The sequence below is a fragment of the Heterodontus francisci genome, chromosome 21 (genome assembly GCF_036365525.1).
Source record: "Heterodontus francisci isolate sHetFra1 chromosome 21, sHetFra1.hap1, whole genome shotgun sequence".
NCBI classification, from domain to species: Eukaryota; Metazoa; Chordata; class Chondrichthyes; order Heterodontiformes; family Heterodontidae; genus Heterodontus; species Heterodontus francisci.
Genome location: NC_090391.1, coordinates 71,126,794 through 71,147,603, shown reverse-complemented (window position 1 = coordinate 71,147,603; position 20,810 = coordinate 71,126,794). Strand labels below are relative to the sequence as shown.

Sequence of the window (20,810 nt, the reverse complement as noted above, 5' to 3'; positions counted from 1 at the left end):
AATTCATTCCATCTTCGCTGCCTCCAGAGAATACTTGGCATCAGGTGGCAGGACCGTATCTCCAACACAGAAGTCCTCGAGGCGGCCAACATCCGCAGCTTATACACACTGCTGAGTCAGCGAGACACTGAGAGAGAGTGAGAGAGAGAGAGAGAGAGAGAGAGAGAGAGAGCACTGATGAACTGAGAATGGAACAACTGGTGATTGAGGGGAGACTGTGATTGCTATTTTCCTTCATATTTTACAGAGGGAACTCTGACTCTCCATCTTCCCCCTTTTCTGCCCGGTCCTCCGAAGGTCAATTCTTGCCCACCAGCACACTGTTCTTTGCCATGTGCAACCATCCAGCTTGCCAAACCCAGTCAGTGTAATTTCCGGTATCCAACTATTCACTGCTGGCACTCTGCCCAGCTGCCCTTTGTTGTGTGTGACAACCCCAACACGAGTGGTTTTTCAGACATCGAGCTGTCTGTCATCTCTTCTCTCCTGCTGCACTGCTCTTTGGCGTGTGTCTCTTCCTGACCCCAGCCCTCCAATGTATTGTGTGTCAACCCGCTGTCAGTACCTCGTCCCCATTGTGGATAAATATTACATTCATGTACTGGAAATACAGGGACCCGCCTCTGGGCTTCTCTCAGTTATATTATTTATTCGTTAGTTGAATAATTGATGTAACTGGATATTTCACCGCGCTCTTGAACTGCTCTCTGAACTTGGACTGAGTCACCCCATAAATAAATGTATTTGTGCAGCAACTTAAAATCCGCAACATCCATCCGACTTGTCGAAATATAGATTCAGGACTGTTGTAATCCCTGGGATCAGATACTGTGATGTTATAATATAAGAAATGTATAACATGCACCAACCATAGAAGTATGAAGCTGCCTGATATGGTAAAGAGTAAAATCACAGACTTCCTTCTGCTTTCCATCTCTGGGTCACTGCGATTCCCCTCCTTGCTCTGACGCCTCAGTCCCTTACGGACTCGACTGGCCACCAAAATGTGTCTGACTGTCAGAGCGTTGAGCAACAGAATTACAGCGAATGGGAGCAATGGGGTTGAAAGTGTATTAAACCAATCAAATACCACCCATCCATTCTCAGTATAATAGCTTGCTTTGATAACACAGAACCACGGTGCGTTGTCCATTATCCATGCAGGTTCAAGCATAAAGTAGTAGGGGATGTTTTGTGACCAGAGCAGAATGCAGGCTGTTGCTAGAACCACAGCCGCAGTTTTCTCAGTGCAATATTTTGTTTTCATCTTCTGGCAACAAATGGCCACAAATCGATCAAAGGTGAAAATGACGGTGAACCAGACAGAACAGTCTAGCGCTGCACCCAACAGGACAATGTTAACACTACACACAGGGGTGATATTCAGGAAGGATCCTGGGAAATAATAAGTACTGATCCACAACAGTATGACCTCAGTGATAATGACCAGTAGATCTGCCGTTGCCATAGCCACCAGGTAGCGAGTTGTGCAGGTGGAAAGGCCGCATTTTCCCCGAGCCAGGATCACAATCGCCACTAAATTAACTGGAAGAGAGACAAGGGAATAATGACTGGAATATTTTGGTTGGCAATTGGAGTATTTTACTGATGCTGGAAATTTCTGATTTTATGTGTTTGACAGGTTTAACTCTGGCCGGCCTGCTTTCCCTGTTATCATAGGGAACATTTGCATGTGGAACGCCATGTACAAAGAAAGCCGCGTTTGCCCTTTCTAACCATCCCCCACCAGAACTGGACCCCGAACGGCGAGATTAGACCACACTCCAGGAATTAGACCCGCCCTTCCAGGATCAGAAGTCCCTCCAGGATTGAACCCCTCTCCCTTGATCAGACCATACGTCGTCTCTTGGATAACATACTCTCCTTCACCCATCCTTCCCTGGCCTGAGATCATTCTTCAAGATAGGAGTCCCCTCCACTGCTTTCAGGATTGGCAACACAGTGATCGGACATTTCAAGACTCTGTCTCGCTCTGGAGTTTGCCTTTGGAGACCCCAATGTCAGGCAGCTCCTCCCTGCCAAATTGGAACCAAAGCCTGTTAGTGTGACTTCAGGCGGGGTACCTGCCAAAAATTAAAAAGTTAATGTATGCAGTTAAAACACTGGAAAACCTATCCTTACCTATGTCACTCATCCGCTGATATCTATACCAAACGACAAACAAAATATTGACACTGCTGTAACTCTGATTGAAAATAGGACAATGTTGAAGAGGAAAAGGTGTTGTAGTGTCACTAAGCTAGTAATCAAGAGGAGTAGACTAATGCCCCGGGGACACGGATTCAAATCCCACCATGGTAGTTGGTGGAATTTAAATTCAATTTAATTAATAAAGTCAGCGAATGAACAAAAGGTAGGAATTGAATGTCAGTCGCAGTAATGGTGGAATGATACTCGCATTTTTATAATCAAACAACATCTGCTTCACTCATGTCCTTTAGAGAAGGAAATCTGCCATCATTACTTGGTCTGGCCGACATGTGACTCCAGAGCAAGCACAATGTTGTTAACTCTTAGCTGCGCTCTGAACTGGTCTGGCAAATAACTCAGTTGTGGAGGGAAATAAGGGATGGCCAATCAATGCTGGCCTTACCAGCAGCACACAGATCCCGTGGAAGAATTAAAGAAAACACTCAGCAGGGCAGACAACATCTGTGGATATAGAAAGGGAGTTACCGATTCAATCTGATAGGCTTTCTCCAGTACTGGGCGATATTAGAGATTAACAGTTTTAAAGCACGATAGAGTCTGTGAAAAGTCGGGTATGGGAGAGGAAATAACAACGGGGAAGGTCTGTGATCAGTTGGAGGGCAGGAATGATACAAAGACAAAACAAAATTATGGCGAATGGAACAAAGGAAAAGGAGAGGATTAAAAAGTGGGTGGTTTAAATGGTTACAGCAGATTACAGAAGGAGGGAGGAACATGGAAATTCTGGCAAAGACGAGAAAGCTCCAGTGGCCTGGAAAAGTGACACAGAATGGTGGGTAAACGCACCAGCAGTGTATTTATAGAGAATCCCTACACCACCTCCACTCTGACTGACTCGGGTGTAACCATCCTCCAGTAACAGCACAGGCTGTCTGAGAAAGTGGAAGCAATGTTTATTATCTGAATATTTTAATCTCCGTGGTGAACCCGAGATGCGATAAAACACCTATCCGAAATTGAGCTGCAATGGAAGAGGATAGGGGTCAGCTATAGAGAGGTCAGAGTGGAGTAGGATTTAGAATTAAAGTGATAAGTGAATGGAAGCCGAGGGTTATGCTTGCAGAATGAACGGAGGAGTCATGAAATGCAATCATCCAATCTACATTTGCTCCTGCCCAATGTCCAGCAGATTTCTCCCTGCACACTCAATACTATTACGAAATGGTAAATAGAACAGAAAACTGTTTCACCAGGAAGGATTGTTTGGGGCCTTGGATACAGGAAAGGGAGGATGTGAAAGGGAAGTTGTCGCCTCTCCTGCCCTTCCATGGGAATGTGACAGGGAAAATTATCTGATATTGGGGGTAATTGAGGAGTGGACTAGAGTGCAGAGAACAGGGTAGTAGAAGAGGAGCCAAATATATGTTTAGTGCTGGAATTAACCGGATATGGTGGAAATGTTGGAGGATGGTATATCCTGATATCGCTGTCCACTAGATCAGCAAGTAACATTCTTTATCGGAGAAGAAATAGAGAACAACTCACACACAGTTTTACACAACTTCAACGGTTATAATCACTTAACAGGAACACCGATGATGGCAAGGATCAGGTAATATATTTTCCTGACACTGATCAGTGTTTCAAGCATTTTCTGTACGAAGTGATCTGTCCCTTTGAATTGCAGGCAATTTCTCTGTATTAAACTCTTAGGTGATACATTCCCAGAGCCTATAATTTATACCCTGTGGGATCTCCACGGGGAAATTGAAATTGCAACTTTTTAAAAATTTGCACAGATTACAACATCGAGTTCAGTCCCTATTGCAATAAAATACATGTGTTTCTGAAGTTGAACTGGAAAACTGCTAAGAATGGGCCATTCTAATCACATCAATTAGCTCATGGAAATTAGAAGCCTTATTCTCCTATCAATTAGGTTGTTCTTTCAAACATCATCCATCATATCTCCAGTCTCATGTTGTTTCAGTGATGTCCTTCACTCGACTGTGACCATTCAGCAATTTAACTCCAAATGTCTGGATGTTTCACTCAGGGCTGCTCTATTTCACTGTGGATTGTGGATGTCCCCTTTAACTTTGTGGAATATCTCTCTCAAGGCTGCTCTTCTTCGTTGTGGGTTATGGCTGCTGCTTTAACTGTGGACTTTCAATTAAGTGATTAAAAAGAGTTATTTGTGACTATGCATTGCAGAATTGAACTAATGCAGCAACTCCTATTTCATTACCACTACTACCCCACATCCTTTTCCGTTTTCCTATCCTTCTGAAATGGTGAATACCCTTGATATTTCAGTTCCCAACTTTGGTCAGCTGCAGCCACGTGTCCGTTATAGATTATCCTTCTTAACTAATGTTCCATCAATTCATCGATTCTACCTTAATGCGAATGCTGCATGCAGTCGTTAGAGTGCCTGAAATTTGGCCTTTTATAATTTGTTTCCCCGTATTTTGACCTGATTTGATGCTGGCCTTTGTTTCTGCTGCCTTCCACTTTCGCTTACTTCCTTTGTTACTACCATTACCAGCTTTGTTTTTCTCATATCTGAAATCCCTCTCAGGTTCCCATCCTCTGCCAAGCTAGTTTCAAACCTCGCCAGCATCACTAGCAAATTGTACTGCGAGGATATTGGTTTCGGTCCTGCTAAGGTATAATCCATCCTTTTTGTCGAGTTTCCACTTGCCCAGAACGAGTACTGATGCCTCAAGAATCTAAAGTCCCCCACTTGCAATTCTTTCCAGTTACGCCTTCATTTGCTCTGCACTCCTATTTCTATACTCAGCAGCACGTAGCACGGGGATTAATGATGAACATGTTCCTTTTGAAGTACTGCTTTTTAATCTCTTTCTTATCTCTCTAAAATCTGTTTCCAGGTCTTCATTCCTCTTTCTACCTGTCTTTAGTTGAAATGTGGTCCATGAGCTCTGGCTGTTCACACACCCTGCAGTTGCACAGTGATATCCTTGACCCTGTCACCAGGGAGACAACATACCATCCTGGCGTCACGTCCATTGTCGCAGACATGCCTGTCTGTTCACCTAATTATTGAATCCCCCACCACCTTCACTTTTCCACTCCTCTTCCTCCTGTCATGTGCAGCTGAGCTGTCCGTGGTTTCATGGACCTGGCTGCAGTTGCACAACCATGAGGAACCATCATCTTCACTTGTATGCAAAGAGGAAAATCTATTAGTGAGCGAGATCGACTCAGCGGACACCTGGGCTACCTGCCTGGTCCTCCTAGTGTCTCTGATGGTCACCCATCCCCTCTGTGCATGCGCTCCCTTCACCTACAGTGTGAACACATCTCTAAACATGCTAGCTAAATAGCGCTCAGCCTCACTGATGTGGAACAGTGACTCCTCCATCCCACAAGTTCAAAACCCAGGAGACAAGCTTTCTGTAGCTGGTGACACTTCCTGAACATATGGCCATCTATGCAACTGGAAGCGTTCAGAAGCAATATCAACCATTTTAAACATCCAGCATGCTATGCCACTGTGGGACCCATCACACCCTGATGACAGTGACACCAGCACATGGAGATGATGAGAGAGAGACAGTAACTGCAGTGAGACAGGGGTACCAGCAGATGGCGATGGTGAGCGAGGGACAGTAACTTCAGTGAGACAGGAACACCAGCAGATGGAGATGGTGAGCTCTTGTTGATGGGAGATTCAGTGTTCCTGACAGTCTGAGTGTTTACTTTCTGAAAACTTGAGATGCTGAATAAAATAATTTCAATACAATTTGTGTTAAATGGCTATTTTCCTACTATGTAATCATTTGTAACATTAAACTGGTGCTTGTTTGGAAAATTATTTTGAGTGTTTAAAGATAATGCATAAACAGAACAACAGCATCAAATAAAACTCAACAGCCATTTACAAATAAAAAACTCTCTCAAAAGTTGTGTTGAATTCTTCATCACTAACATTATGACATCTCTCTACTTCTCACTTCTCTCTCTATGCTGGTATTTTCTGCACTATTCTTCTGTTCCTCTTCTTTGGCCTCCGTATCTCGAGAGACAATGGGTAAGCGCCTGGAGGTGGTCAGTGGCGTGTGGAGCAGCGCCCGGAGTGGCTATAAAGGCCAATTCTAGAGTGACAGGCTCTTCCACAGGTGCTGCAGAAAAAATTGTTTGTCGGGGCTGTTACACAGTTGGCTCTACCCTTGCACTTCTGTCTTTTTTCCTGCCAACTGCTAAGTCTCTTCGACTAGCCACACTTTAGCCCTGCCTTTATGGCTGCCCACCAGCTCTGGCGATCGCTGGCAACTGACTCGCACGACTTGTGATCAATGTCAAAGGACTTCATGTCGCGCTTGCAGACGTCTTTAAAGCGGAGGCATGGACGGCCGGTGGGTCTGATACCAGTGGCGAGCTCGCTGTACAATGTGTCTTTGGGTATCCTGCCATCTTCCATGCGGCTCACATGGCCATGCCATCTCAAGCGCCGCTGACTCAGCAGTGTGTATAAGCTGCGAATGTTGGCCGCCTCGAGGACTTCTGTGTTGGAGATACGGTCCTGCCACCTGATGCCAAGTATTCTCCGGAGGCAGCGAAGATGGAATGAATTGAGACGTCGCTCTTGGCTGACATACGTTGTCCAGTCTTCGCTGCCATAGAGCAAGGTACTGAGGACTTCTGTATTATATCTTCTGTACTAAAGCTCAGAGAAATTGAAGTTTTGTTCCGATTGTCTTTTGTAAGTTAATATGGAGTCTGCTTTCAGAAACCTGCCAGAATGTGAATTCAAGACCAGAACAACACCCTGTCTATTTGTTTCTCCCCTCTGCTCGTGAAAACTGTCCCTGCTCATGTCTCCAAACTGAGGGATAGAATTTGAATACAATTAATTTCTCCAGGACAGCAGCTGCAGAGGAACTGGAGCCTCCTGAATGTGGACAAGCGATGAACAAAAATCATCTCTGAATCCCCCAGGAGAGCAGAGGAAAAAAAAAGTCAGGAAGCAAATGGAAACAAGTGACACTTTATGACAGCAGCAAAAACTCTGTCAGAATGTGGAGGTCGTTATTGCTGAACTTTACATAAACTGGAGGTGAAAAGTGGACGATCGTTCATGCAATCTGTGATAAATGTCCATTTCCTAACTTTGTAAATCGTTGTAACATTAAACTGGTAACTGTTAAGAAAGTTTTTTTCCGATTGATTCCAGGCCAATGCACAAATACAGCAGCAGCAACAAACAAAGAATTATTGCCGAATATAACTGTAAATATCGGTCAGAACTGTATGTGAAATGTCACCTGATGTGAAAGTTCTCTTGGCTGCTTCATTAACCTGGCTCTAGTTTCAGTTTTTATCACACAGTGAAATTCAAAATCCGAATAAAAACTGCCTGTTTATATTGCGGTCAAACTGGCCTCGACAGCAAAATCTCACTGCCAGAATTTCAAGGTATTGAGGCATTTACAATCATTTTCTGAACGTTCTGTTAACTGGAGGTTTATAGTGAAAGACATTCAATGCAATTATTGTTAATTAGTCGTTATCCAAACCGGGCCCTCCAGGTTTTAATTTACAGCAGCTTTTCTGCTCTGTTAAAGAGGTTTTTGGGAAGGGAAAGAGAGAGTGAGGCAGACAGGTTTCTGTCTGGAATGGTCCATTTGGGAGATGGCTGGAATATCCCTCTCTCCCCCTTTCTCTGTTTACACCGAGACTCACCTTGGGCTGTCCCATACCTGGGAGGCAGTGTATAGATGGAGGAAGCTGAGAGCTGGTTTGATGTGCTGTATTATTGGTGGAATGGCTGTTTTGAGTGACAAGTTCTGGGATATATTTGGACAACATCAGCCTCCATTCTTTCTTTCCATGCAGCTGGTTTGTGAAAGTGAGAGAGTGACAGTCCAGTCTGAATCCCCCTTTCTCTGTCCCAATCCTAACCCTTTTCTCCAGTTCCCATCCCAATGCCTCTCTCCAGGATCTTTTCCCCATAGACAAGCTGATGAAGGGCAGGTGCTGGAGTCCAACGATGGAACGCAGACCGGATGGGATAGTGAGCATCACATCTTTATTATCTCTCTCTGCCTTTCTGCCTCCTTCTGATTCAGTCTCTCTCTCTCTCTCTCTCTCTCTCTCTCTCTCTCTCTCTCTCTCTCTCTCTCTCTCTCTCTCTCTCTCTCTCTCTGTGTGTGTCTCTGTCTCTCTCTCTCTCTCTCTCTCTCTCTCTCTCTCTCTCTCTCTCTCTCTCTCTCTCCTTTCTCTCTCTCTCTCTCTCTCTCTCTCTCCTCTCTCTCTATTTCTAACTTTCAGTCTTTTCTCTATTTCTGGCTTTTTCTTTTCTCTGTTTGTCTGACTTTCCCTTTCTTTTCTGTTTCTCTGTCTCTTTCTGTCTTGTCTCTCTTTCTTTTTCTCTCTCTTTCTTTGTCTCTTTCTGTCCTTTGTCTTTCTTTATCTCTATTTCTGACTTTCATTTTCTCTTTCTTTTCCTAACCCTAACCCCCCTCCCCGCAACGTATCCTGCCCCTGCAATTTATCCCCCCCCCCGCAATTTATATCTCCCCACAATTTATATCTCCCCGCAATTTTTATATCCCCCGCAATTTATATTCCCCGCAATGTTTATATCCCCCACAATTTATATCCCTTCCCCCCACAATTGATATCTCACCTGTAATTCATTCACGCCCGTGAATAGCCCGCCCCCGACCATGTAAATACTCCTGGTCTACAGACCCCTATCTGATATCCCCATGTTATCTGACCCCCATCTAATACCCTTCCTGTGAACAGACTCCCATCTAAATTCACCTCCTGTGACAACTCCCATCCAATACGCTTCGTGTGAACAGACCCTGAACTAAATACCCCTCCTGTGAACAGACTCCCATCTAAACACCCCCTGGAGCAGCCCCCCCCCTCTAAATACCCTCTGTGAACAGACTCCCATCTAAATGCCTCCAGGAACAGGCGACCCTCTAAACACCCCTTCTGTGAACAGACTCCCATCGAAATACCGCCAGGAACAGACATCCATCTAAATACACCCTGTGTGCAGACTCCCATCTAAGAACCCTGCCTGTGACCAGACCCCAATCTAAGTACTACCAGGAACAGACTCCCATTTAAATACCCCTCTTGCGAAAGGCTCACATTTAATTACCCCTTCTGTGACCAGACCCCCGTCTAATTAACCCCAAAAACAGACTCCCATCCAATAACCCTCCTGTAACCAGACCCCCCACAATCAATATACCCCCAGGAACAGACCCCCATCTAATACCCCTCCTGTGACCACCCCCCCATCTATATACCCCCAGGAACAGACCACCATCTAATACCCCTCCTGTGAACAGCACCCCAAGTAATTAACCCCCATCCACCCTGTGAATAGTCCACATATAAACCCCCCTTATGAACGGACTGGATAATCCGCATTGCCCCTCCCATTTTAAACCTGGAGAATCCCCACTGCCCCCTCCCATTTTAAACCTGGAGAATACCCACTGCCCCCTCCCATTTTATACCTGGAGAATCCCCACTGCCCCCTCCCACTTTATACCTGGAGAATCCCCACCGTCCCCTCCCATTTTAAACCTGGAGAATTCCCACTGACCCCTCCCATTTTATACCTGGAGAATCCCCACTGCCCCCTCCCACTTTATACCTGGAGAATCCCCACCGTCCCCTCCCATTTTAAACCTGGAGAATTCCCACTGACCCCTCCCATTTTATACCTGGAGAATCCCCACTGTCCCCTCCCATTTTATACCTGGAGAATCCCCACCGTCCCCTCCCATTTTAAACCTGGAGAATTCCCACTGACCCCTCCCATTTTATACCTGGAGAATCCCCACTGCCCCCTCTCATTTTAAAACTGGCGAATCCCCACTGCCCCCTCCCATTTTATACCTGGAGATTCCCCACTGCCCCCTCTCATTTTAAACCTGGAGAATCCCCACTGCCCTTCCCATTTTAAACCTGTAGAATCCTCCCCCTCCCATTTCGAACATAACGCATTTCCTCTGTGATTATTACCCTCTAATTCTCTCCCTGCCTGCACTATAAACACTCCCCCCTTTCTAAATGCACTCCCTGTCCTGTAAAAGACCCCACTCTGCAAATTCCCACCCTATATCATCTCCCCCGTGAACAGCCATTCCCCCCCCCCCAACCCGCCTCCCACCCGTGTTATTCCAACCTCCATCACTTTCCTGGGTGTGGTTCCGATTCCCGGCAATCTTTAATTCACTTTAATTCCTGGTCTGTTTAAGCCACTGGAATTGCATCAACTGGCTCCCAGAATCCCGGCACCTTTAACTCCTGTCTGGCCAGACACAGGGCCGGGTCAGAGCAACGACCTCCAGAGGCTAACTGGCATTCTGAGCCTTTAACGTGCAGGAAGATCCCAGCCCCAGACACATCCCTCTCTGCAGAAAGGTGTTTCACCTGTTCTCCCCATCGTCTTCAGGAAATCAAACAGAGGGAGACACACACAAACACACACACACACTGACTAGCACAGGGACGAGAGGAGGCCATTCATTCCTTTGATCCTGTCACACCCATGTTAGATCATGGCTGATCTGTCCCTTCCTCCATTGAGCCACAGGGAGACAGGCAGAGACAATATGGGAGCAGATGCACAGTGAGGCATAGAAACACTGGGCTGGCCTATGGTGCAAACCAGGGTGGAGGTGAGGAGGGTACTTGTGAATCGGCTGCCCGTTCAGCATCTCTCCTCTGTTTTTCTTCAATGGGAGCAAATCTGGGGAGATGTGGAAAGCCGGATCCCGGTTCAGAATAACCCTGTAGAATATCAAGGCAGCGAGTTTAAATCCACCCCCAGACAGAGAGGCAGAGACACAGAAAACAGATCCCGGAATTAGGACAGAACACAGAGAGAGAAAAATAAATGGAAAGGGAGATGGAGAATGAGATGCAGGGAGTCAGAAACCAGTGAGACAGAAACTGAGAACGAGGGTCAGCAATACCGAGAAGGGCAGAGACAGAGCGAGAGAGAGAGAAATGGACACATACACAGAGAGATGTAGATATTGAGAAAGATTCCAGACAAAGAGAGAGGTGCAGCGACAGAAAGGTGTGGAGGGGCAGAAATACAAATTAAGGTGTGTTTACAGAAAAGAGAGCGGCATCCCGGGATAGGGGGCCGGGGAAATGCAGAGATAACCTTGCAGGAAAGCAAGTGCACAGATGGAAAGATTCAGGAATTTGGAAGAGAGTGAGAGAAGAAATAGACTGAGAGAGAGAGACAGATAAAGATGCAGAGGGTCGCAAAAAGAGAGTGAAAATGGAAACTTGTGAGAGTCGAGAGAGACAGAGATAGAAAAGATGCTGAAAGATATAGGGATTTAAAGATGTGAAGAAGCAGAACTAGGAACAAGGAGGAAGATGCAGGGAACAAGTTGCAGCAAGAGATGGTGAGAGGGAAATCTACGGGAATACATTGACTGTTCTGGAGCAGCGCTTTGCTAACTATTTCCTTCGGAGCACCCTCCCTTGTGGTAAAAAATCCACAGACCCCCGAGAACACAAAATCAAAAGACTGCGGATGCTGGAAATCTGGAATAAAAACTGTATTGGAAATACTGAACATTTCCAGCAGTTTCTTTTTCTATCAGCTCCGAAAACACACAATCTTCTTTTCCGTATCTAGAAATGAATTTGACAATGACACATGTATATTTATTATTGTTTTTCTCTCTGGTTAAAGCTCTTGTCTGAGAATTCCAAGAGGGTAAAAGGTTCTCCCTCTGCATCATCACCACTGCAGCTTCCGAAAAGATTCTCCTTGGGAATAAGAGAAATAAAATTGATTCAAACAAAGCAAAACATTTGTGAACAGAAATAAAGCACTGCAAGAGCCCAGGGCTCTTTCTCTCACTCACTGACTTAAAACAAACTCTCAGAGACCTCCCCATCTTCGAAACACATCCCCCAACACAGAGTCTGGGAAGTGTGGATGTGTTTACCCTGTCATTTCCTGCTCTCCCCTCTCTCTCTCTATTTCTCTGTGTGTCTCTCTGCATCTGTTTCTGCCTCATTGTAAAAACACACAAACACTGGCGACCCCCATCCCCTCTCCTGCAGAAGGATAGAGGGAGAAATTCACATTCCCATCCCTGAAAATCTGAAATCAAATGGTCCGCAGGCGTTTCATTTCACTGTCAAATTCAGCCCACAGCCGAAAACAGCAGCATTATTTGGGAATGAGAACAAACCTTTGCAAACCTTCACATTTCAGCCATTTCATTGCTGATTCAGAGAAGCATTTGACAATCAAATGAATTAATTTTTAAAGTGGCCGTCACTGCTACAATGTTGCAAATGTTGTAGGCCATTGGTGCGCAGCAGGATCCACAAGCAGCAGCGTGATAACAGCCGGCAACACTTCTCTCCCCCTTTGATTCCCTCCATGTGTCCCTCACTCTCCTGCGTCTCTCTCCCTGTTGTTATTCTCATTCAGAGAGACAGATGGGAACGAGCGAGAGTTCGAGAGAGACATAGAAATCCACTCTCAGAGCCTCACAGTCAATTCAAATGGCTGCTGCACATTTCATTTCACCCTCAATTTCACGGCACTGCCCAAAACACTGGCATTATTGGGGATTTATATCGGCTTCAAACTAAGGACTTTAATTCCAGGCTTTCAGGGGAGATTTATACACAATGAATTCACTTCTAAAATGCAGTCACTGTTGCAATGCAGGGAATTCTGCCAGCAAGCTGTGCACAGCAAGATCCCAGCAATGGTGACATTTCAAAATTCAGTTTCCAAGGTTTTGAGTGTTGATTTCTTTCTCTCTCTCTCTCTCTCTCTCTCTCTCTCTCTCTCTCTCTCTCTCTCTCTCTCTCTCTGTCTCTCTCTCTCTCTCTCTCTCTCTCTCTCTCTCTCTCTCTCTCTCTCTCTCTCTCTCTCTCTGTCTTTCTCCATCTTTCGCTGGCTTGCCTCCCTCACCCACACTCCGCCTGTCTCTCTCTGTTTGTGTTTAACCTGCCACCTCCAGCTGTTTCTCACTCTCCCTCTTTTTCTCTCCATCTGTTTCTGCCTCAGTGTGGTAATGTAAGAATTGATGCAGGGAACGTATGCACAGCAGGTCCCACAATGTGATAATAGCCTGATATCCCATCGCAGTCAGAAAATGCTAAACTCCATCTTTAAACTTATAACGATCCTTTTTCAGCTTCACATTCAGCTCTTGTAATTATTGTACAATTCTTGTAAAAACACAGAGAAATCCACAATCAGACAATCAGGAAGTTGTATTTTAAAGTGTCCTCATTGTTGTCATGTGGGAAATGCTGCAGGGTACTTGATGCACAGCAAGATCCCACAAGCAGCAATGTGATAATAGCCAGATTTCAGTCCCCAAAAAGGGCGAAACTCCCTCTTCAAACTGGGAACAAGCTGCTGAATCTGCCTCACCATTTCAAATAACGACAAATCACATTGCTGCGTATGGCCTGTTTTTTATTTATTTATTAAAAGTTTGAATGGAGAAGGCGAGTGTGAAACAGAGTCAGAGAAGAGAAAGCTTGGAGGGAGATCGAGACACAGGGAATGAATGTGATGACAGAGAGAAAGCTAACCTCAGAACTACAGTGCTAGCAATAATATATTCCCATGTGCAAATCAGCGCCCTTAGTTTATCAGCCTCACAGGTCCCACCTTTGCCGGAAACAGACTCAGTGATCCAGGAAACGAAAGCCCTCCCTCCTGCATCATCTCCTCAGCCAGAAATTCATCTGCTCTATCTTTCTAATCCTCTGCTCACTAGCGCGTTGCACCGGGAGTAATCCAGAGATTAGAACGTTTGAAGTCTTGCTTTTTAATCTGTTATCTAGCACCCTAAATACTTGTTGCAGGAGCCCATCCCTCTTTCAACCTATGTCGTTGGTACCAATGTGTACCACGACCTCTGAATGTTCACCCTTCCCTTTCAGAATGTCCTGGAACTGTTCCATGATATCCTTGACCCAATTCCAGGCAGGCAACACACCATCCTGGAATCACGTTTGCGGCCAATTAAGGCCTACCTGTACCCCTTATGATAGAATCCCCTATTACAATAGTTCCCCACTCCTTTTCCTTCCCTCCTGCGCAGCAGAGCCACCCGTGGTGCCACAGACTTGGCTTTTCCCGCGTTCCCTGAGGACCTATCTCCCCCAACAGTGTCCAAAGCGGAATATAGATATGGAAATGGACCAAGGGGACTCCTGCACTACCTGCCTAGTTCTTCTACTCTGCCTGGAGGTTACCCATTTCCTTTCTGCATGAGCAGTCTTTACGTGCGGTGTGACCACCTCCCTGTGCGTGCTATCCACGATGATCTCAGCCTGGCGGATGCTCCACATTGTCCCCAGCCGCTGCTCCACATCCAAAACGCGGATTTCGAGTAGCTGCAGCTGGAGACGCTTCCTGCACGCGTGTTCGCCCTGGATATTGGAAGTGTCTCTGACTTCACACACTGCACAGGAGCAGCACACCACGTTGCCGAGCTGCCTGTCATAACTTACTCTTAATTTATCCCCTTAAATTACCCAAAACATATATTATATCAACTAAGGACATTGATTCCCTAAAAAACCTACCAACAATATCCAAGAAAAACTGTCGTCTTTCCCTTTACCTTTAGTTACCAACCCAGCTATTTGAAGTTATTCTCCAACAACTGTTACTCACCAACTGTTGTGTGGTGAAGAAACTTTATTATCCAATACAATATTTATAATGATTTGTTTTTGTTTCAAGAATCAATATTTCATTTGATTCCAGGCCTTACCATGTTTTGTCTGTTTATTCATTTGATTCCTCCAATAATCATTCCTTTGTCTTTGTCTCAGCTGTTGTTGCACTTCTAAATCCCAGTGAACATACTCAAATATTTTCTCTTCTATTAGCTTGATATAAGTTAGGTTAAAACAGAAACTGGATTCTCGTATTACTCAAATGACATATGGCACGTTGCTACACAATAGTTGCCTAGTTAAAGATAAATGCAGTTCAACTGATTTTACCCCACCTGAGCACATTTATATTGTAGATGGATGTTTAATTGTGTATCCAAGGAAAAGTTACAAACCATTTACTGATCATGCTATCATTCATAAAGTATGAAGTTGACTAATTCCTTTCTTAATGAGTCCACTCATGAATTATTATTAAGATTAAGTACAGTTAGTCAATTTAAGACACCATTCCAAGGACCTCCAATTCCCCAAAGGACAAAATCAACCTCCTGAATCTCATTTTTGTTGTTGAGCGCTCTTTCCATTCTCCAGCTCATGAATGGTGCGATCTGCACAAATTTTACATTTTCTTACCTTCATACATATCATACCCCAAACGACTATTGATGATGAAGAATGTTATTATCTGTTGAAACTTCGTTGACACGCCTCAGGTTGAAGACTGTCACCCCACCTGCTGATCACCTCACTCGATGACAGTTATTATCCTTTCACAGGAGTGCTGTTAATAACTAAACTATTATCATGTAAGTACATACAATTAAAACAGCAGATTATGCATGCTGGCTTTTTATTTACCTCAGATACCCCTTTACTGTTGATAGGAAATGCACCAAATTATACAGATTTTTAAAACAAACTATGTTTCCCAAATTCAAATAATGGTGTCGTCAGTTGACAATATCTTCCATTTATTTATCTTAAAAAAAAGGTTTTTCCTCAAAACTCAGCAACCACCCAGACGGTATTGCCATCAACGTTTTTGAAAATTATGTATGTTTATAACTATTTAAACTCAGATAGATTTCCTTTTGAGTACTTGGAATAGCAACTCATAATAATTTCTTTAATATTGATTTAAATGTCATAAACAATTATTTCCATGTTTCGTGGCTTCAGATGAGTTCATCAGAGACAATAATTTCTACAGTTGTTATGGAATCTGTCTGCAAATAATTACAAAGACTTTCTCTAGAAAGATAATAAATAGAAACAAATGTATGAATGAATTAATGACAATTCCTGACTTTTTAAAGAAAGAAGGCCAAGCCTTCAGATCAAAATATCACCATGCTGTCATAAATGTTGCAAAAGTCTTAAAGTACTGAAGTCGATTAATCTCTGTGACCATATGGTCCACCTATTTAGAGAAGCAAAGAACTCAATGTCCATTCGGCTTGGAGCCAGATGAGTTAATTCAATCCAGATATCTGTGGCAATTTAGAAACAGTAATGATCACAAAATCCTATTTATATTTCACAAAAAATGCCATTCAGCAAATCGTTAAGTTGCTGGTGGAAAGGGTTAACTCTACTAGTTTTAAAGTGGTGAAGCAAAAGTTCTCTGGATGGAATGACATCCCACCTCTCTTTCCAAAAGCAAATTACAAAGAAACACATGTTCAAACCAATTCTAACCACTTTTTAACGAGGGAGAATCCTGACGAGACAACATGCTTTTTCCTTGAAAAAGCCGCTCTGAGACATTCTTGACCCGAGCACCACATAGGCAACACACAATCATGGAGCCTCGTTTGCGGCCACAGTAACGCCTGTTCGCCTTACAATTGAATCTCCTATCACTATGGATCTCCCATTCTTTTTCCTGCCCTGCTGCACAGCAGAGCCATCCGTGATGCCACGAAATTGGCTGCTGCTGCTATCCCTGAGAGACCATCCCACCGACAGTATCCAAAACGGTATATCAATTTGACAGGGGATGGCCACAGGGGACTCCTGCACAACCTGCCTGCGCCTACTACTCCTCCTGGTGGACAGCCATCCCTCTTCTGCCTGTGCAGCCATTATTTGCGGTGTGACCACCTCGCTAAACATGCTATCCACTGCGTCCTCAGCACCATGGTCCTCACTGGATACAGGGGTGCGGTGCTTAAGGATTGGACAATTGCTAAATTGTACCTCTGATGAAAATGGGAGCGAAGGATAGACCTAATAATCACAGGCCAGTTTGCCTAACCACAGTCGTGGGCAAATTATTGGAATCTATTCTGAGAGACAGGATAAACTGTCACTTAGATAGGCACAGGTTAATCAAGGATAGTCAGTATGGAATTGCTAAGGGAAGATCTTGTTCGACCAACTTGATTACATTTTTTGAAGCAGTAACAAGGAAGATAGATGAGGGTGGGCAGCTGATGTGGTCAACATAGAATTTAGCAAGGCTTTTGACAAGTTCCCACATGGCAGACTGGTTAAAAAAATAATATCCCCATGAGATTCAGGGAAATGCAGCACGTTGGCTACAAAATTGGCTCAGTGGCAGGAATCAAATTGTAATTGTTGACGGATGTTTTAGCGACAGGAAGGCTCTTTCCAGTAGCGTCCCGCAGAGCTCAGTACTGGGTCTCCTGCTTTATGTGGTGTATATTAATGATTTGGACGTTAATGTATGGATCATGATCAATAGGTTTGCGGACGACATGAAGATTGGCCCTGTGGTAGATATCGAGGAGAGTAACTTTAGGCTGCAGGAAGATATTGATGGCCTGCTCAGATGGGCAGAACAAGTGGCAAATGGAATTCAACTTGAAGAACTGTGAGGTGGTGTTTTTAGTGAGGTCAAACAAGGCAAAGGAATACATGATTAAAGAGAAAATACTGAGAAGTGTAAGGAAGTGAGGGACCTTGGAGTCAATGTCCACAGATCCCTGCAGGTAGCAGGACAGGGTCGATAGGTGGTTCAGAAGGCATATGGAATCCCTTCCTTTATTAGCTGTGGTACAGAATATAAGAGCAGGGAGGTTATCCTGGAACTGTATAACTCATTGGTTATGCCACAACTTGAGAACTTTGTGCAGCTCCAGTCACCTCATTACAGAAAGGATGTAATTGCACGAGACAGGGTACAGAGGAGATTTGCGAGGATCTTGCCAGCACTGGAAAAATGCAGGTAGGAGGAAAGATTGGATAGGCTGTGGTTATTCTCCTTCGAACAGAGAAGGCTGAGAGGAGATCTGATTGAAATGTACAAAATATTGAGGAGCCTGGATAGAGTGGAGGTGAAGGATTTATTCACCTCAGCTGAGAGGTCAGTGACGAGGGGGCATACCTTTAAACTGACTGCGAGAAAAATAGAAGGGAGATGATGAAGCAATCTTTTCACCCAGAGGGTGGTAGGGATCTGGACCTCACTGCCTGAAAGGGTGGTTGAGGCAGAGACTCTCGACTTATTGAAAATGAGTCTGGATATGCACCTCAGCTACCATTATCTGCAGGGCTAAGAACTAAATGTTGGAAGGTGGGATTGGAATTGGTGGATCCTTTTGCGGCTGGCACAGACACGATGGTTCAAAGTGGCCTCTTTTTGTGCCTTAAACATTTTATGTTCCTTTGATTCTATGGTTCTTGGAAGCTTAAAATAATAAATTATTCCTCTTTTCCGCTGATATTTGTTCTATGCTTTTACCAATCATTTTCCTCATAATTCAAATGACATCTTATTCACAGGTCTTGCGGATCTATGTCTGGTTTTTTCCGTTAGCAATTCCCTTCCCTGAATGTAAAAAGTTGGTCAGACTAATCAGAGCAAGATTCCACTCAAATTCACGATCAGTCATTTCGTATTAGCTTTTATCAACGTCTGGCCCCAAGTTGCACCATTGTATGTTTTGGGGTTTTGAGGCATAAAACACATTTATTTAAAAATTCTCAGTTCTGAATTTTCAACTTATTACAATGGGGTTCTCAGCTGTGCCTGACCTAAAAACGTACTAATAACGGCTACTTATAAATCCAGTATAATTTAGAAAGCAAGATGTTCGAAATACTTAACAAAAAAACACTGAAGACAACATGGAAGTTTCTTACCCTTCAAGGCCAGGATTCCTTGAATGTTGCCAGCACAGGCGATCCCATTGTTCGCCTGTCTCTGAATTGACATTACGTTGAAGCGTGTTTCTGAATAATTACACCACAAACACCATTGTTAAGTGTACCAGCAAAGACTCTGAGTTTCCATCTTTTGGGATTCCGATTCCTGATTATGATATCCTTTAAATTAACTGTTTCATTAGTTTAACGTGAGATTTCATGCTGTCACTGCACCTCTGTAATTAGTGTGGAGTACGCGAAAAGTATGTCTATCTCTTATTTCCTAGGCTCCTTTAGGTAATATTGCACTGTGTGAACAAATATCACATCCTTGTAGATACAAAACAGTTAAACATCAACCTTTCATCTTCTTATGAACAATACCAACGACAGTAAACAATTCACCTCAACATTCCCAGGCTTTTTAAATATAAATGTTTTCTTCTACAGCTATTGCTAATTGATCAAGTCAGTTAGCATACTTATTAAACTGCATGGTTCTTGTTTAATGATAGGTGTCATATCCAGTTCAAGCTTCTTTCACATCAGTTCCTTTCGGGCGAGCAGTCACTCTCCTCCTGACCCCTTTACGAAGGTCATCTCTTTCCCTTTGCTCACTGCTCGTTATCTTTTTGAATTCCTGCTAATTTACTTCCGATCTTCCTGCTCACGACCCCTTCTTCCCGTCGCTTACAACTCTCGTGTTTGTATTTACTCCGACAGGCCATTTTCTTCTGGACCTCCAGCGGTCTCCTCTTGTCAATTAACCACTGGATCTTTAAGCTGGTCTCAGTTGCTTTGTTTATTCATTAATTTAATAATTGATGTAACTGGATATTTTATGGTGCTCTTTAACTGCTCTCTGAACTCAGACTGAGTGGCAACATAAATAAATGTGTTCGTACAGCAACTTAAATTCCGTAGCATGTATGCGACATTTTCAAAGATATAAGAAGAATCATCATCTAAGAAATGACCAACACGAAAAATGTATAACATATACACCAGCCACAGAAATATGAAACTGCCAGATATGCTGAAGAGTAAAATCATAGACTTCCTTCTTCTCTGCATTTCAGAGTCACTGTGATTATCTTTCTTGCTCTGATCCCTCAGTCTCTGACGAACGCGACTGGTCACTAATATATGTCTGAACGTCAGAGCGTTCAGCAACAGAATTAAAATGAAAGGCAATAATGGTGTTAAAACATTTTCAAACATTCTAAATCCAATCCATCGAGGATCAGTAAAATAGCTTCGCTTATTATAACAGCGCCATTCGACATTGTCGATTACCCATCTAGGTTTAAATCTAAAGTAGATGGGAATATTTTTTAGACAGACCAGAATGCCAGTTGTGAATAGAACCACAGTCGCAGTTTTCCTGGTGCAATATTTTGATTTCAGCTTCAGGCAACAAATGGCAGCAAATCGATCAAATGTGAAAGCGATGGTGAACCAGACGGAACAGTCGAGGGCTGCACGGATCAGGACATAGCGAGAGAGACACACAAAGGTGAGGTCCAGGAAATCTAATGTGAAATAAAGCCTATTGATTCTCCGGAGTATGATCTCAGTGATAATGAACAGTAGATCCGCCGTTGACATGGCCACCAGGTAGCGGGAGGTGCAGGTGGAGAGGCCACAATTTCCCTTGGACAGGATCACAATTGACACGAAATTAACTGTAAAGGAGAGAAGGAAGAAGTGTCTGCAAATTACTGAAAAACATTCTCTGCTTCTCAACCCTGGCAAGAAGGATTTTAGCACCAAAACCGTGTTGATTGGGATCGGGTCAGATCGGGTCCATGACCCCAACCTGCCTCCAACAA

The 20,810-nt window shown here is 44.0% G+C and overlaps 1 protein-coding gene across 1 annotated transcript; it reads right to left on the bottom strand.

Annotated features, from left to right (window-relative positions):
* Positions 1–643: 643 nt before the first annotated feature.
* On the bottom strand, positions 644–4,852 carry LOC137381153 (probable G-protein coupled receptor 139). The gene is made up of 3 exons (XM_068053538.1): positions 4,718–4,852; positions 2,143–2,206; positions 644–1,545 (listed from the first exon to the last, which is right to left on the bottom strand). Exons 1-3 carry the CDS (start codon positions 4,850–4,852, stop codon positions 644–646), a joined length of 1,101 nt encoding a protein of 366 aa, XP_067909639.1.
* Between the last annotated feature and the right edge of the window lie 15,958 nt (positions 4,853–20,810).

Bases quoted from the DNA above. Each gene is read 5' to 3' on its own strand.
- LOC137381153 (XM_068053538.1), bottom strand. From the start codon at position 4,852: ATGGATTATACCTTAGCAGGACCGAAACCAATATCCTCGCAGTACAAT. The intron at 2,207-4,717 runs GTAATGGTAGTA...ATTTTCAATCAG, and splicing joins ATATGAGAAAAACAAAGCTG to AGTTACAGCAGTGTCAATAT. The intron at 1,546-2,142 runs GTAAGGATAGGT...TCTCTCTTCCAG, and splicing joins TCAGCGGATGAGTGACATAG to TTAATTTAGTGGCGATTGTG.